The 18,350-nt window shown below is 37.5% G+C and overlaps 1 protein-coding gene across 1 annotated transcript in view; it reads right to left on the bottom strand.

Annotated features, from left to right (window-relative positions):
- The window catches only part of khdrbs3 (KH domain containing, RNA binding, signal transduction associated 3), a 115,682-nt gene that overhangs the window by 45,498 nt on the left and 51,834 nt on the right, over positions 1–18,350 (bottom strand). Inside the window, exons 2-3 of the mRNA XM_073462890.1 lie at positions 17,651–17,769; positions 7,316–7,432 (exon numbers count right to left, since the gene is read on the bottom strand). Coding sequence (XP_073318991.1) covers positions 7,316–7,432; positions 17,651–17,769 — 236 coding nt within the window. The remainder of the gene's footprint in view (positions 1–7,315; positions 7,433–17,650; positions 17,770–18,350) is intronic.

The raw sequence follows: 18,350 nt of genomic DNA, 5'->3' as shown, positions 1-18,350 counted from the left end.
CAAAGTGGCTTATAAGACTGAAACACATTTCTTTTTCAATATGGCAATGCAAACATAATCTCATACATATAGAAAAGAAAGTATCGACCAGTTTGCAGCAATTTTGCAGCAGCAAGAGTCCTCACCAGTACCTAGAGAGGACAAACTTTATCTGACCTTTACTAGCCTCCATTCACTGGTTACCAAACATATACAAAATTGATTTAAAGATCGTTTTATTTATTTTTAAAGCACTGCGAGGACAGTCTCCTCAGCTCCTGTTCCACCTCTACACTCCTCAGATCTATTGACCAATCTCTGGAATCTGGACTTTATTCAACGCTCAATTGAATTCCAAAGGTGATCGATCCACTGACACCTTGTCCACCATGATTAGATCTGCACCATACATATTATGGTTCAAGACAGTCTGATAACATATGGTAACAGCTATATTACAAACATGACATTTTTCTTGAAAGTTCCATGAAAATAACAGAACCATCAAAGAATCGTCTACAAAAAACCAAACTGTAATTTTGTTTTTTTAAATTTGTATTTTAAATACTTCCTGTATTGACTGTGTATTCACATGTCTAATGTAAAATGGAAATGAAATGTAACTGTGAATAACTATAAAAATAAAATTTAAGAAAGCTTATTTTTTTCAACCAAAAATACAACTTTATCATAATCTAAACATATTTATTTTTCATTTAGTAGATGAGACTGTTACATTCAAATTTAATACTGAAATTACATTTGTAAAATTAAATAACATAAGTGACAATTAACAGTAAATTAAGTTTTGGTTCTGTAGTTTTAAATAGATGTGTTTGTTAACTGACAGATACCTTGTGTAGTTATGAAAGGGTTTCACAACCGAAACATTGAATAAATGTTTGTTTGTTTTTTCAAACTTTACAGCTATGTATTTAACAAACTAGCAACTTTATGGTAAAGACACCTCTTGACTCTGCTACAGACAGTGCTGAGAGTATTGGATTCAAAGATCACCTTTCCCATAGACTCCAGCTGTAGGGTTAGGGTAACAGCTTCTTGTCCGTGCAATTAAATTCTGTTGATGGGTTGATATAGCTGAAATAGACACTAACAACAGAAATGGATTCTATCGGACTACACTGGTACTGATATGTCTGTGATAGCTGAACACTAGTATTAGTGCAGTCTTGTAATGATAAACCTCACTTGCATTTACAACAGTATTTTGACATTATTTGAAAAGTAAATCAAAGGTTTTATGTGAAGATTTTATTATATTAAATAAATAATATTATATATCATAAAACCCAACTAATATCAGCACTTTTCTGCAGTTTTCATGATTGCTTTTATTAAATCATTGTTCGACTATATTTAAAGGTCATTTCACAGTTTTTAAATGTGTAAATATTTAAAACTAATGCTAAAAACTACGGCTTAAAATTATTTTTATGAAACTGATATGTTCTGTTATCCTACAGTATTTTTGGGCGCCCCAGCTGCCGGAATATTACCTTTATTTTTGTTAGTTTTTTGTACAGTTTTTGTTTTACAGTTTATGTATCTGATGCCTGGTTTATCTTAACCCTCTGAGCCACAGAGTTCCATTGCTGTCTGAAAACTATTACAGACACATACCAGCTCACCATATGTGAATAATCCATGTCTGAAAATAGCCCCCAACAAATGCACTATTTCACATGATTTTGGATTTGACGACAATGAATATGTATATATATATATATATATATATATATATATATATATATATATATATATATATATATATATATATATATATATATATATATGTCGTTATGTTAAAATCAATGTATACAATACAATGCCTTATTCATCTGAATGATCTAAACTATTTTTAATCACTGTATAGACTGGATATATCTGCTATCTTCACAGATGCTCCAGATCTGACCAAGCTTTGTTTACAGTTTATTGGTGAAAAGTTTTGTGTCAGTTTATGTTGACTGAGTTTGAGTTCATATCCAGTCAGAGTTTTTACCATCTGGAGAGCTTGTTTGTGTTCATTTTGCCAAATTCATGCTCCAGTTTATTTCCGTTTTTCATTAAGAACCTCGTTTTTGATGTTCCAGTTTGCTGTCCTGAGACCAGCCCAGTCTTTGAACCTAACAGCTTTATGTCTCTCTTTCAAGCTATGTTTTATTTGAGCAGTGACCTAGGGTTTGGAGTTGGGATATATTTTTATTGTTTTGACTACTATAGTGGCAATTATGCAGAAATTACTATAGTCCATAGTGACAGTGACCCTGTTTGTCAAGCCTCTCTCGAAGATGTCCTACTTAGTGCTTACCAGGGAGCCATGGAGTTGTGTGACAGTATCCTCCAACCATTGTAGGGTGCCGTGGGATTGTGGTTTGTGATGTTTTAGTTCCCATTTGTACAGTGGAAGTGGCAAATTATATTGAATTCTGTCAGTCCGACAATGGGTAAACATCATCCAACCTGCAACTGTTATAATCTTCCAAAATAAACTTTGTGGGTTGTATTCAGTATGCCTGTATGTGATCAGCAAAGATTCTTCTTCAAAACCATATGTATATAGATATATATTGTATGTGTTATGTTGTAGCGGCAGCCCTCTGGGCCGACATTAGTTGGCATAGTTTGCTAAGTTTGTGTTTCTTGTGAATTTCCCATACATTCATTAATTAGTGGCGGCCCGCAACAATATCAATATAAATGGCTACTTTTATGATCTTCTTTTATCTTAGAAACTGTGTGCCCGCTCCTGCTTTTACTGTTCTCACAAATACATAACGTAGTGTTTCCCACACATATATATATATATATATATATATATATATATATATATATATATATATATATATAACCCTATATATATATATATATATATATATATATATATAACCCTATATATATATATATATATATATATATATATATATATATATATATATATATAACCCTATATATATATATATGTATATATATATATATATATATATATATATATATATATACATATATATAAATTTAGCATTTTTTATTTTCATTGTTCTATCCTGCCAAGACAACAATAACCATCCATGATGAATTAGCTAGTGGACAGTATCTTCTTCCTCAACACCTCTTGTCTACAGACATTTGTACATGCTCTGCAGAGAAACACAGAGACAGAGAGTGAGACGTTCTCTGGTATTAAATCCCGCCTGTAATTGCACCATGTGGTGTGACCATTCCTGTGTAATGTAGGCCTTTAATATTAAGGCCATTGTTTAGTAAAAGCTTGTAAGTGCACCTGGTTGGTAAGATGTCATTCAGTACCACAGGGGTCTAAACGTTTCAATGGGCTACGTCATTAACAACAAGTCTTCTTCACACGTAGCTCACCTGCTGTTGTGAAAACAGCATTTCAGGTGAAAAACAGTTTTAGATGTGTTTTTTGGGTGAATTTCTAAAAACTTTCTGCTGATAAAGAAAGCCAACAGAGCCGACACATACAATCAGAGAGAACCCGAGCAAGGCAAGGCGGGGCAAGCCATTGTGCGTCTGAGACCAGAGGGGCAGAAAGAGAACTGAAGGCAAAAGCAAGGTGAGCCGATTAAAGAAGAATGCAAGTACAGTAAACAGATTATTATAGTAAACAATAAAATAAGGTGGAGAACCTACGGGAAATGGGGTAATCCCCCACCATCCTGTCAGTCCGTGGGAACCACTGGTTTTATGTTCCAAATGCAAATGTTACTTTTTGTTGGTGTTTTTCATGTTTTTCTTCGGATCATGGTGGTTTATGTTGGTATCAAAGCCTGATCGATACTGGATTTTTGGGGCAGATACAATACCAATACAATACAAGAGAGTAAAACATTTCTGATATTGACTTTGAAAATTACGTTTACATAACATATAGAAAAAAGCGTTTTGACATAAGCCTTTAATTGTAAGGTAATGGAAGCAGGATATTTTACAGTTTAATAAAATTACTGTCTAAATGACATCAGGTCACTGAAACAGTTAATAGTAAAAAAGCATCTTTTTCTGCATTAAAACAGATGTCAAACATATACTTCCATACTGTTATATCTGCAAATATCAGCTGATAATATCGGGCAACCAGTAAATCGGTCAGGCTGTGGTTGGTATTAGTCATTTTTGTGACATTTGGTTTATAGTTTTAACCATTAGTGAGGTGGCTGTAAACAATTCTTAACCCCCGCTGTATTTTGCTAATGTGCTTTTGGGTTCGTGTCCCCTCCCACCTAACCCCCACTGTCTAGACTTAAGAGAACTGAAGTTGAATTCAATAGATCGGCCTGATTGTCACAATACCTCATGAAGCTATTTGAGTCACTTTGAACCGATATCAGTAGTGGATCTGTGCAAGCCTAATCGCACACTGTTTTCCAAAAAAGAGCCAATGAGATCGCAAACATAAAGTCATAAAATTCTACACAGCCTCTAAGACTGAGGCAAATCTACCCATCACCATCAATACCTTCAGGGAAGTCAAGAACAAAATCCTAAGAAATAACAAGAGGTATGCGCAAGGTGAGGAAAAGGGCAATGAAAGGGATTAAGACATTGATGATGACAGTAGAATAAAACAATGAGAGAAAAAAACAACAGCCAGCAGGTTTAGATTAAACAGCTGCTGTACAATTAGCATGGATTCATACAGTATGACAATGTCAATTGACTTAGTAAGCCTGTAAGCTGGAGACGACAATGAAATATGTAATTTGTTGCCAAACACTGTCAGCCTGAACTTATCTCCCATAATTCATACGCTTATTACAGTGATTTAAATTATACCATCCCTAGATCATCACAAGATAATGGACTTACAATTTATTTGTAGGCACACACAGCTAGGTTAATTTTTGATGTCGGACAGTTCTCACACATACAGACCAAATCCTAGCACACAATGAAGGTATTTCTCCGCAGCAGCACGCAATTAAACCCGACACAGGACTTACCAAAAGTGAAACAAAGACAATGTGATTGTTTTGACTATCAGGAAAATTAAAGAGGGAGTACAAGTCCCAGGGAGGAAAATGGATGAGTTAATCACAGCGCTAACGAGAAGGGGGCGCGGAACAGGGATGCCTTTACATCATCCTGCTCTGACAGCGGCAGGACAACCGCGGTGCCATAACCAGGCGGGGAGACTCTGACTCCGACAGCTCGGTGCCTTTCAACCTCTCTGCACTCACATTCTTGTCAACACAAGATCAAGGTCCCGCAGCAGCAACTATCTGAGCAATTATCCCAGCTCTTCGCACTGTCTCTGCCATATGTAAGAGCTTAAAAGGGAATGTTCTGAGCATTGTACAGTTTTATCCTCCAACACATCTATTATACTGTATTTTCTGAGTACCAAGACTACAATTACACTTCCATCTTCTGTCTTCCGCAGAGTGAAAACTATATATTATCTTCCTGTCAGTCAGGCAGACGTACAGTACAGTATGTATTTTATATAAATATTCTAATATATATAGAAACGTTCTCTTAAAGGAGACACTGCCTCTCTTGAAGTCTGAAACAGCTAGACAGCTTTGTTTTTTACTTGACTTGAATAAAGCCTTGAAAGTAGACCCCTCTTTTTGCTCTGCAGTGGTGCAGCTCCCTGACCTACACAAGGAATTTCAAGTGCTGGAAACTATGATGCACATGCTGTGCAGCTGAAAACAGAAAGTCAGCATCCAGCTGAAGATAAAGAAGCAGTTTTGTAGTGAGGGCGTATCCCTCTTCCCTCCTTAAAAAAAGAGGAAGCCGTGCGACAGAAAGCTGTCAGTCATAAATCCTGTGTTGAGTCTGTTGAGACAGGTAAGGGCTGCCGAGGTCAGCACATCTCCATGACAGATCTTTTCTCCAGGTAGTCGAGAGGAGTCGACCATCAAACACTATTGATCACGGTAATCAAAAAGAATGTGCTGTATGATGGTGAGGATCATCGCCGCCAACAAATTAGCCCTGACAAACAGAGGGAGCGGAGAGACGCAGACGAGCCAAGTGAAGTCGATTTATTCTCTGTTAACCAGTCCAGCGTGCAATCAATTCTGCTGCTAAAGAGCTGCTGTTAGAGCCATTTATATCCTCCCTGTATGTACCCACATGATCATGGATTATAGGAGTCGTTAAGCTGGATCCTTGTGTTTGAAATTCAAGTTTGAGCCTTTTTCATAAGATTCATCCTTTTTTACCACTAAGGTTCCATTATAAAGAGCATTTTTCTCTCTGCGGCAGAGAAAACAAAATCATACATCCAGATAGAGCGTTGTCTTGTGTACAGCCTGCACTTGATTCGACTGTGTGTGTTTTGTTTATGAGAGAACAGGCTTTGAAAGATGTCAGGCGTGTTTGGTGATCCCCAAGATCATTCACATTTCCATAAACTTTTGAAATTTGTTTTCAAGATGAAGCTGTTTTTCAGAACTGTAAGCAGTCCACCAGACTTGGGAGCTGTCAGTCAAATGTAGTCTGCTCACATCTGATTTAAAATGAGACAAACATGTAAACATAGAGATAAAGTTACAAAAAAACAACTTGATTCGAGATGATGACATCTGCTCTGTGATCACACTTTTAAGAGTAAGTTACAGCTTTAGTTTTTCAATTTAAAGGTTTGATTTTCTTATTAGTTGAACATCAACAACATTACAAACATTCTGTAGCTGGACACAAATTACAATAATGGTGTTAGATTGTAAAATGAGATTATTTATTTTTTGTACTGAAAACATACATGAAAAAATATTTGATTGATTAAGTAGTAGACTAGCAGAAAATTATTAATCATTGAAGAAAAACTAGTAATAATTCAGATTTGAGCTTCTGAAATGTTTATATTTTACATATATATTCAAATATACATAATATATTACAGTGACATCTTTTTAAATAAATATCTTTGGGTTTTAAACTCTTGAAGATATTTCAAGATGTCAACCTGTGCTCAAGAAGTTATGGTGGGTATTTTTTTCAATATTTGCTGATTTTAAAAAACAAACAATTAACAGTTTTTTGGAGAAAGAAATTATCTAATTAATTAATCTGACATCTAATTAACTTTAACTTTTTAATTTCTTGAAAAAATACCCATTTTGGAACAGTGAGGAAAACTGGAACAAGCGCATGGATTATCTGACAAACAATTCAGACCTCCTCCATTAAAATGTCTCTTTCCTAACTTTAAACAAACTGGAGTTCCAGTCCACCCTTACTTCAAACGATGTGAAAGCAGCAGAGATAAAAGGATGTGAAGATAAAATAGTATAAGGAGCAGGTAAAACAGGAAGAAAAGTGAAATAACAGAGTGGGTTGTTACCTTTTCTTTGTCTCTCATGGATCCTTTTCCGAGAATTGACATCTTTGTGAGAGTGTCCTCCTGTAGTCTCTTTAACGAGTTCCCGCGTGGCCCGAGGAGTTTGCCGACAAAGTTAAACTGCAACAGAGAACGAGAGCGCAGATCAATCACAATCTGTGTGTTTGAGATAAAGAGTAAAGACATTTGTGATGTCAATCACATGTGGCTCAACCAGCAACTGAAGCTAATGAAAACTTATCAGCAGTTTTTCCTGTTGGCGTTCTGATAGGATCAGTGTGGGAGCATTTCTGAGACGTCTTGCTCAGGTTTAATGTGTCACTTTTAATGGGCTATGGTTTTATATTGCGTGAAGATGCTCTGCCATTGACTCCCTGTCAGAAAGCCTTAGCAGAACTGTATGTACAGTAGCAAAGGTGTAAGTCTGGATTCAGGAGTGGGGGGGACAAAATGAAGTTAAATGTTCTTTAACAAAAATAAATTGTACAATGTCATGACCTGCATGTATATCAATTTATCAAACAACCACTTTTACTGAAACTGGACAATTAAAACTAAAAAACTAACAAAAACATTTGGTAATACATAAAATGTGACATTTTTGATGAAGTAACCTTATACTGTAATCACCAAAAGTGACCTTAATGGAGACGTGGCACTTATGTATCAGGCTATTTATCATCTACATGATTAATTATGCTGTTTTTCATCTTTCCAACAAAGAGTCGTGTCCTTTAGGTTCTGCTGCAGTATAGAATGCAATAAGACAGTGAAACTCTCAGCAATTCAGGTTCAGGCAAGCTTCAGCAATCAATGAAAATATATAGTTAAGAGAATAAGATTACAATAAAAAACTGAATTAGAACAAAAGTCATAATTAAAATGGGATACAAATAAACATCTTGTCATCTTGACTTTACTGCCTTAATTTCAGTGTCTTTAGAACAATACAGACTGTAAAAAAAGGGTTTGCCACAGTATGAGATTTTTACTGTACAATAACCATCTCAGAAAATATCACATTTTCACGGTATTATGGTATATAGCATTAAAATATTATTTTTACAGACCCTTTATCATAATTTCACTAAATATTAAGCAGTATACCGCTGCAACCCTAACTGTAAATGAAAACAAAAATGACATTTTGGGTGTTGGATGCTTTTATTTGACTCATGACAGCAGAGACATGATGGGAAACAAATGTGGAGCAACATGGGACACAGGTTCCACAAACCAGAGACAGTTCACAGACTGCTCCTTTAAGTGATGGCCACCAACCCCAACCAAGCTTTATTCACTGATATAACACTTTTTCAATCATTTGAGACAATCCAAAAGTAATAAAGTGACACAAAACAGTCCAAATCAATGCAGCATGATATTTTCCATTTACCTCTGAAGTCCGAGCTGAGAGTGACTTCATACCCAAGTTGGCCATGTTCAAATGTAACAAGACGGGAAAATAGTTCTACTCAGGTTCGCCATTGTTACCAATACCCGTTGATAGCAACGCATTACTCTGTAGTTTGCGCATACAAACACCAAAGCAACATGTCCACAGATAGAAGTTGAACAGTACTGTGTGTAAGACTGATTTAATGAGACACAAATAAGACAACAGAAGTGCTAATAAACAGTGTTTTCTACAGCTTTCACAGCTGATAAATTGAAGTCGGTGGGTAATGTACATCTGACTTTCTGAGTCCAAAATCCAACTTCACGGAGCAATCCAGTTGAAACTACCAACTTGGAACATGGAAATTTCGACTTCCCAGTTCAAATGGAACGTGACTGTGAGTCCCTAAGTTAAGTTTCTACGCAACAGTAACCTGTGATGCCACTTGGGTAATTCTCTCAAACTCAACTCTCACCAGACATGATTATAAGACCCTTTTCACAGGCAGTGTACTACTCCCAATGTCTAGTACATCGTCTTTGAAATGTAAAATTGGAACGATCCTACATCAATAACATCTTACACTATACGTGTTCAACTAATTAGCCTAAAGTGCAGTCGAGAAGCCTTGAATCTTAAACTGTCAGAGTGCTAATTGATTAATGAAAACAAATTAAAAATGAGTCAACATAAAGAGGAAAGTATAATTAATTAATAAAAAACACAACACCACCATTATATTTATCATTATGATGGCAAATGTGACTATGAAAAAAAGACATTATTTAAGTCATGTTGCACATGCGCTTCTGCCTGTATCCTTTTGTTGAATCAGAACTTTACTGATATCAGCTCAAGACATTTCCTGAATCCTGTTGAACCGCATATTTATGAATGTTTTAACATAAATTTCCAGTATGCAACATTATCATAATGTGCTGTTTTGAGCTAACATTGAACTTGACCACCTCTGGCATGTCGCCATCTATCAAAGGCTTAGATGACTTCACAAGGTCACCGCTTTTCAGCCATAAAAACCCAAATGTTATGCATTCCTATGAGCTAAGCTGTGTGCAGACACCCATCTAAGTCGTACAACCTTTACACGGGCTGAACACAACTCCACCAGCAGCTGTAGATGGTCAGGCAGACAAAAGGAGAGAGATGCTTTTCTCGCCCTCTCCATGTTTTCCTTTAACGGTGAGTTATACAGCTGTCTCCCTCAACTATCTAGGTCATCAATTAGCTAGCAGGAGGTAAAAAAAAACAAGAGCCAGTTTGGTTATACACCTCACCTATATTTCTCCTGCCTTTTTGTTCAAAAGTGAGTGCTTATTAGGAGGCTTCTGCCAATTCCTGGGTGAGGGATTTGAGAGGCAAGCTTTAGTGATTCGCTCTAATGCAGTAACTGACTGTTGGGTTTCTATCCTGGCTGGGCTGAATTGAGCACGTCTCAGCCACCATAAGTTCCTTCAACTTTTATAATTACTCCAAGACCTGTGACTGGGAGTGATCATACAGGAGTCCATTCAGCCCATGCTTCAACCCAGATACCATTCCCCCACTGTGTTAATTCAAACCCTGTGCTAGCAAATGGGAATAAGTGGCCTCCTGCAAAGTTATGACCTTGGATTGATGAATATGTAAGACATGTCCACCTTCACATTAGAGCATGTGCACTCCACTACATCACCTGAAACATTTCAATAGCACTAGTGAAATTTGCACACTAATTAACTCCAAATACACTGAGTAAGACACGAACTGTTGGGTCAGGAAAATTCGATTTAAAGCTATCTAAGCAAACAAGATAGGTCCCTCCTCTAATGTATTCAAGTTTACAAAAGGATCATCAAAGGAGACAGCGGGGCGAACAGAGGGTGTCAGGAAATGCTTTAAATGTGCTGAGTTTAACCGATGTCCTGCGCATCCATCATTTCCACCTGGATGGAGCCTTGATCACTGAGCTGTGCCGTCTCCTGAACAATGATTTGCAGAGCCAGATCACACAGCCGACTTCTCTCTGTGTTACTACAGCTTTTGTGTGCCCATTCTACCTTTCTGACAGGGTGTGTATCGGACACAGCGTCCGGGATGTTTGTATGGATATCTCAGTACACAGTCTACGCTTGAACAAAAAGCAGTTTTCTAATCAAGAACAAAGGGTGACTGTGTTTCTTTTGGTATAGCCGTGTAGGGGCCATAACAACTGTGTATACATGGGCATCAGGCAGAGAGTATAATAGAGCAAATTTACAGGAATGGAAAAATTACACAGGCTGGGAAAGAGAAATTGAAACATGACAAACAAATATGAATTTACTCTGCAGCTTGTTTGAGACTCTGTGAAACCAGGGACACATTTAGACACTGAGCCGAGGGAAGAGCAAATGGCCAGTTTCATTTAGAAGATACAATGTTGTCTATAGGTGGAAATTTAAAAAGACCCAGAGTATTGGATGAATGAAAAAAATGGTGACAATGTTCTTGGTCTGAATTCAAATTCAAATCCAGTACACCGCATCATTTCTCTGTGCTAACCAACTGATCGAACAGAACATCTGAGGAAACTTCCTCTGACATCCTCTTCAAACGTACACTTAATTAAAGATTACTTTATTCAGTATGTTTATGACTGAGTGTCGGATGTGTAAACAATGTGTATCACTCGAATTAATGTCCTGTGGGTGAGTTTCTAATTTAATCGTTCTGTCATTCAAAACAAAAATTAATTAAACAGAAGGGATGTCACGTTTATTGGCAAAGTATGTCTTTTCGTCTTTGTTTTTTAACTAATCCATGTTTTTAAATTGTTTCTTTTAATTCTAATTGTGGGTGGGGGTCCACAATATAAACCCATTTGTACAATGGCAAAATAATTAAAAAATAAATTTGTGCTGCACACATTGAAAAGGTCAAGTTTGACAGTCCCCCACGTAGCTTCGGGGGTTACTGCATCCCCAGTGTGAGTCTGGTTGGGGACCTTTATTACATCTTGTCTCTCTCACTTACTGCTTTCTCTCCAATGTCTGTAATAAAATGCCCCAAAAACAAGTTTACAGGAAGAACTGGTCTAGTTTTATCAAAGTCTGGATTACTGGCTGAACAAAGCAGGGAACTGCTCCAGCCCTCAGACTCCCAGAGAGCCCCACAGGCCCCAACTGGTTATTGACGATTTGATTTACTGTGATTTTGTCTGAGAGTGTGGTAAAAGTCACCACAACACAATAACATAATAATGGCCTTAATCTGTGTGTAATTACCTGACATGTATATACTGCTAATTTGACTTGCCAATTACCGTTTGATGGGAAACATCAATGCTGCCTGGACTGTGTCTTTTCCAGTCAAATTTGTGCTTATATATTTCTGTACACAAGTTGTGGGGAGGTGGTTGGGATGGGGGTACAAACACGGTTACACACGCACCCAAAAATCTGTCAGTTGCAACTAAATTATATATTTTCACTGGGCCTGAGAGGTCAATTTTTTAAATAATTGAAATAATTGCAATTTCTTGTTGCATTTGATTGAAATGAAGAATTACATGTGTTTGAACCTTTATTCATGTTTACAATCATTCACATAATGTGTTAAGAAATTACATTAAAAGGTATTATTAGGTGCACCTAAATTATATGCTAGTGCACCTGAATGAAAAAGTTAGGCTCACCAGTTCAACCAGTGTGAAAAATGAGTCTGGGTTAGCTCCCTGACTACCGACTGTGGTGAGGTTTGGGTGGCTTCATACCTGTCATTCTGTGCATTGGTCCGGACCAAGAAGAAAAAAATATACATTGTTGCATGGTAGTTCTGGTCCTGTTGTCATGTACCCAAAGGGGGTAAACATGAGGTTATACAGACTGACAGGTAACTCATTGATTGGACAGTTTAGGCAATTGTCATTCTGCATTATCATGACCCATGTGGGGAAATCAAACTCTGTAATAACTCTAATAAATAACTGATTGTACACATATTATCAGACTGCAAATCTGCCGTATGTTTTTAATAATGACTAACAACTGAGCGGTGCAAAAAGCAATAATGACTTATGGATCACAATCAGAGACTACGTGTTACTTATGCAAATGCATGACCACTAATAAGTGTTCTAATACTTCCTGAACAGTTTGCGATCAAAGAGATGGATTTATCAGTAATTTAGGTTTTTAAAATTGTGCTCAAATCAAAAACACATCATCAAAATCCTGTGGTTGGTCCACTTGTTTTCATACCTCAAATGAACCGCACCAGAGCCCGCATGGAAGCGAACCATGACCTAACTTTCCAAGTGGTTTTGGTCCAGTTGGTGGTCCGCCAGGGTTTGATTGACAGCTTCTCACCAGCGCAAAAGAACTGCACCAGTGTCAGTTTTAACCAAACCAAACAGGTTAGGTGTGAAACTATTTTCCAGCAAACATTGTATTGCAAGAGTGATTATTGAAGGGAAAGCAAATGCATGACTATTTTGTGACTTTGCATATATCTTCATTAAATGTGTTTTCTCATTACGTTAACGAAACCACATTTCAGGTGCTGTATCTCAAAATGAGTTTGCTGTTGCAAGTAAGTAGTGTTTAAATGCCATTTCTACGAGAAAGGCCTTGGATCTCAATGCCCAGTCTGGTTTAGACTTCATTATTAAAGCTTTACTTAGATGGTTATTTGTAATTAAATAATTTAATCAAATAACCAAACAGTCAAACTGTGGCTGTGTGACATTTCAGCATAAGAATCATGTTTACAATAGAGAAACAGAGGGTTAATAGGGTAGAATGTATTAGAACACTAGGCTTTCACTGTCTTGAGCCACTTCAGACAGCATTATAGGTAACGTATTGACATAATGTAATGATATTTGTTTGGCATTATTTTAAGTTCCTGACTATTTAAAAAGAGATCATGCAGATCTGCTTTATATTTGTTTGACTAATGCCAGCAAATGTCAGAGTCTTAATCTGGACATTTTAACACATCAGCACCCAGTCAATGTTTGCAGAGGCGCACACATCTCCTCGTATGGACAATCCTCAGACTATATGAGTCTTACGGAGCATATAACTGTAATCCCCACTGTTTATCAGAAATCAAAAATCCATCTGACTCCTACTGTGATTGATGCTTTGGGGTTTTGCTAATGCTGTAGTTATCACAGGGGATTATGTGATTTACAAAAACCTGCCTGGGCTCCTGTACTGCTTTATGTCATTAGGCTGTGTGAGAGGATTGTGCTGCTGCTGCTGTCTGTAATCACCAGAAGAAAAGCTGATGTGTTTAATCACAGGTTGTCTCCTGCTGCTCTGTTGTGGTGTCAGTTGCGCAAAAAAAAAAAAAATAAATAAATACAAAGAAAATACAAAGAAAAAGAAGCATTGAGTGAAAACATACAAAAACAAAATTTCGATGGATGCAACCAAAAAGCATAATGTGGATGATTAGAGGGACAGCAGACCCACATAGATAAAGGATGTATGATTAATCACACTTAACTTGAAGGGGGTGCAGGGGGGAGGGTGGCACATCTGAGATCTTTTTATCATTTGCTGAATGTAATACTGCGAGCTTGGCGAAGGTGTGCTTACAGAGTGATTTTGCTGAGGACAGCAGGACAGCAGCGACAGCAGAAGGATAAATCACTGCTCCCAGCGCAGAGAAAAGCCACAGTCTGAACTGGAAATAAACCAGTGGGACTCCTTACGCCTCGCTAATGGCCTGCGGTGCTTTCTGCCAAAAGATGCTCTCTGAGAGAGGGCCCACAGATCCGGCAAATGTACAGATGAGCGCTGATAGTGCATCCTTGTTCAAAAGGTGGGATATTTTTAGTGCCTGAGTAGGAGTGACATTATGTGTCATACTGCTTAAATCATGATCTAAAATCTTAGACTCTCTCTATTTCTGTAGACAAGGTTTCAATTAAAGGAAAAAGCATTTGTAAGACATTGTTTGCTGCAGAGCTTTCTCTACAGTATTCAAGTGTCCATCACTCTTTTCAATATCTCAGAACGTCCAAAAATGTGTCATTGTTGGGTATTAAAAATCATCGCTGAGGAAAAGCTTCATTTTATCACAGGGAATCAGCACCGTGGAACTTGCTGCGTGGTGTCCTTGCCCGCCTCATTTTGATAAAAAGTGATGTTTGCGGAGGATGGATTTAACCTCTCGCCACGTGCTCCTAAATGGCTATTTGGAAAATGTCTGTGCCACCTCAATGCCAGAAGCCAAAAGGTGATGCTCGCAGCTCAGGAGAAAACCCATTCGAGTCAAACCGATCACTCTTGCCATTGCTAGCTGTCAGATGGAACAAATTGAATTTGTCTTCCTTCGGTGGCTTGTTGGAGCTCTAAACAGCGTATTAGCGGCTCTACTTATCAAAGCTGTCAGAGCAAATCTGTTTAGCTGTGAACCTAGGAGACTCAAATCAGCCTCCAGAAGACACTACATACGTACCTACACAGCCCTCAGTGATCAGTGAAAATGTATTGCAGCTCTTCATCAGATGATGACTCTCTTTCTCAGAGTTAAAGTCACCCAGCAAGCATCGATTTGGTCATTTGGAGGTCCAAAGACATTTAGACGTCTGTGTTGAAACTAGGCTAAGAAATCACATATATAAATATTCATATATCTGTTGTTACATCAAGCTTTTGAGGTCTACATTTCAGCTGTGAAGCAGATCTTAACCAAACACTGAAATATAGTCACTGAAATGCAGCTTGAACAATGGCTGCAAAAGCCATTTTGTGCAAAAATAACCTATATGCTATGATTTAATGTAAAATAATGATTAGAGAATAAAAAAGGGTGTGTGGCATCCAATAATCTAATTACACTCTGCTTCATCTGCCAAACGATTATTACAAATCATATTAATGTTTGTTGTAAGGTGACTTCTAGCGACCATACTAATTATTACGGCAGCAAAGGAGGAAGTCAGCTGAAGTAGTATAAAGAGAAAAAAGTCATATCTTTTGTCCTTCTTTTAACTTACTAACGTAGTTATGTGGCTTCATAAGTTATACGTACATTTGTAACTGAATGTATATTTGTAATGCAGTTATTTAAACCCAAACCACAATGTTTTCCTGAAGCTAACCAAGTAGTTTTAGTGCCTATATCCAAGTAGTCTCCTTGCCTAAACCTAACCAAACTGCTGGTGTGCTCCATTGGTCATGCTTTTTTGGGATCGCTGATGTATGTCATTTAAAGATTCACTGGCAATTGACCTAATCAGTCATTTAGGTATGATGATGCACTGTGTAATAAACCCTTAAAAATCTCTCATCCAGAGTCACTGTGAGAATCTAACAATTGGAGATAAGTAAATTCATTAGAATCCAGCTGGCCCATCTACAAAAGGATTCTCTCGACACTTTTTAGCAATGTTGGTTACTCTGTCAACCACATTGGTCCAGACTGAAATTTCTTTAACTTCTGAATGGTTTGCGATATTTTTTTATTTTATTTTTATTTTTATTTTTTTTTACAAATTCAAGTCTCCTCGGTATTAGTTTCAATAACTTTGGTGATCCCTAGATTTTGGATCTAATGCCATAATCATAGTGTAGTTTTTATTTGTCAAATACTTTGTGTATTCTTAATTAGACAATGTTAGCATGCACTTGACTAAAATGGTGAACAGCATGCTGACACAAGTATGACATGATTAAACGAATAGTTTTAATGCATTTGCATAAATCTTCGACTTTATAATACTGGTAATTAATTCAGTCAACTGCTTCCTCTTATCACGCTGAGAAAAACTCCCAGTGCTCAGTAGTTTTCATATTTGAAAGACAATTATTTTAAATTAAAAAGTGTTGAGAATGGGGTTTGTCACAGAGCTAACACGGCTCCATGTTGGGTCTACCATCAAGTGCTAAATTAAAATCTGGGTGTGGACTAATATAAAACCTGGTATATACCTGAATTTTACACTGCATTTTTAACTGTATGTCATTAAATACTAATGATATTGAGCAGAAAAACATGTTTTGGGTTAATTATACCTAAGTGCATCTCTAAAGCTTTGCTGGCTCACTCATGAGCTGTTCTCCTCCTCCATCCACATACTGCGGGTTACCACTGTCCTTCCCCCTGGAGGCCTGATGTGAAAACTTGAGTGATGTCCCCGTCTAAGTGCGTCCCCTCTCACTTTTACACCAGCCTCCCCATCGTGCTCCCAGCAGGAAATCCCTGTCATGCACAGAGCATGTGTCTCCAATAAATGCTGCTGCCGGTGAAGGCGGGTGAGGTTGGAGTGCTCTCAAAGGTGACAGCAGTGTTATCGCTCAAAACGGCTTCATGTGGAGGTCATCGTGAAGCTGACTGTCCTCGACTCTATACGTGTGACTTATATGCAGCTTTGCAACCGTACTCTCCCACTACAAGCTATTTTTACAAGAAAAGCAAAAGACAGAACTTGAAAAATAAGTGCATATATAGCAAGTATCATAAGAAATTCACTGCACACTCAAGAAAATGAAATCCACTGTGAGATAATTCCTTTGAATTATATATTCATAAATATTCATTGACAAATTAATATACCGAGACATCAAAGCGTCATTGACCAAGGTCAGTGTAATAGAGAAGGTGTGTGTGTGTGTACACGTGTGTGTGTGTGCGATAGTGTGAGAGTGAGAATTACGGTTGTAACATCTCAAAAGCTTAAACAATTCTTCAGACGGAAAGCAACATCCCTGATATAGTCCTACCCCAGTTCTGTCAGCAGAACTCTGCCTGTACTTCCAGATATGTTACATCTAATAACATAAAGCATCAACAAAAAGTGTCAAGTGGCTGTTGTAACGAATTTAAATCAAAACCAGAGCTACTGTAGTTGGCTTCATTATCTATAAATAACACAATCTAAAATTCTCTATCTGAGCACATCACATTCTTGGAGAAGTCTCTGGTGGTGGTAGTATAGCACTTACTTTAGGAAACTGCTTGACTGGTATTAAAACTTTCTGGCCCAGTTTCATGTTCTTGTTGATGACGACGTCAATGAACTTCTCCTCTTCTTTCCCCTCATCTTTCTGAATTTTTTCGATCTCTAGAAAGACAGAAGAAGAAAAGCAATCAGTCAGTGTTGACAGGCAGCAAATATACAAGATTAAGGAAATTGAAAGAAAGTGAGAAAGTTTTCTTAAAAAAAAACAAAGAGAGAGATAAAAGGATCATAACGCTCCTATGTCTGCGATATGTACAGAGCGAGACATGATTAGCCTAATGATTTCCATGTTGTTTTTGAATATAAAGCAGGTCTACATGCTATATAAATACAGTGAAGATATCAAAACACTCCACTGAGAAATGCACACAGCTTGTATTCAGAAACTGTGCCTTCAAAAGAGACATCAGAACTTCCTTAATGTTGTGATGTCACAACTATAAAGTCATCACCCTCAACCACGCCGGCAGCATGGCCGTGGTTGCAAAAACACTGTCAGAACTGAAGTGGAAATACAGTGGCCGGTGCCTGCTCTGGTCTGTGAGAGCTGACCAATCAGAGCAGACTGGGCTTTTCAGGAGGGGGCCTTAAAGAGACAGACATTAAAACAGAGGGAGAATAGAGGTGCTGCAGCAATGGACAGTATGGAAAATATGTTTTTTTTTACATTAAAGCATGTAACA

This window comes from Pagrus major, chromosome 3 (genome assembly GCF_040436345.1).
Source record: "Pagrus major chromosome 3, Pma_NU_1.0".
Lineage (NCBI taxonomy): Eukaryota > Metazoa > Chordata > Actinopteri > Spariformes > Sparidae > Pagrus > Pagrus major.
The sequence above is the reverse complement of the archived record's forward strand: the minus strand, read 5'-3'. Positions and strand labels throughout refer to the sequence as shown.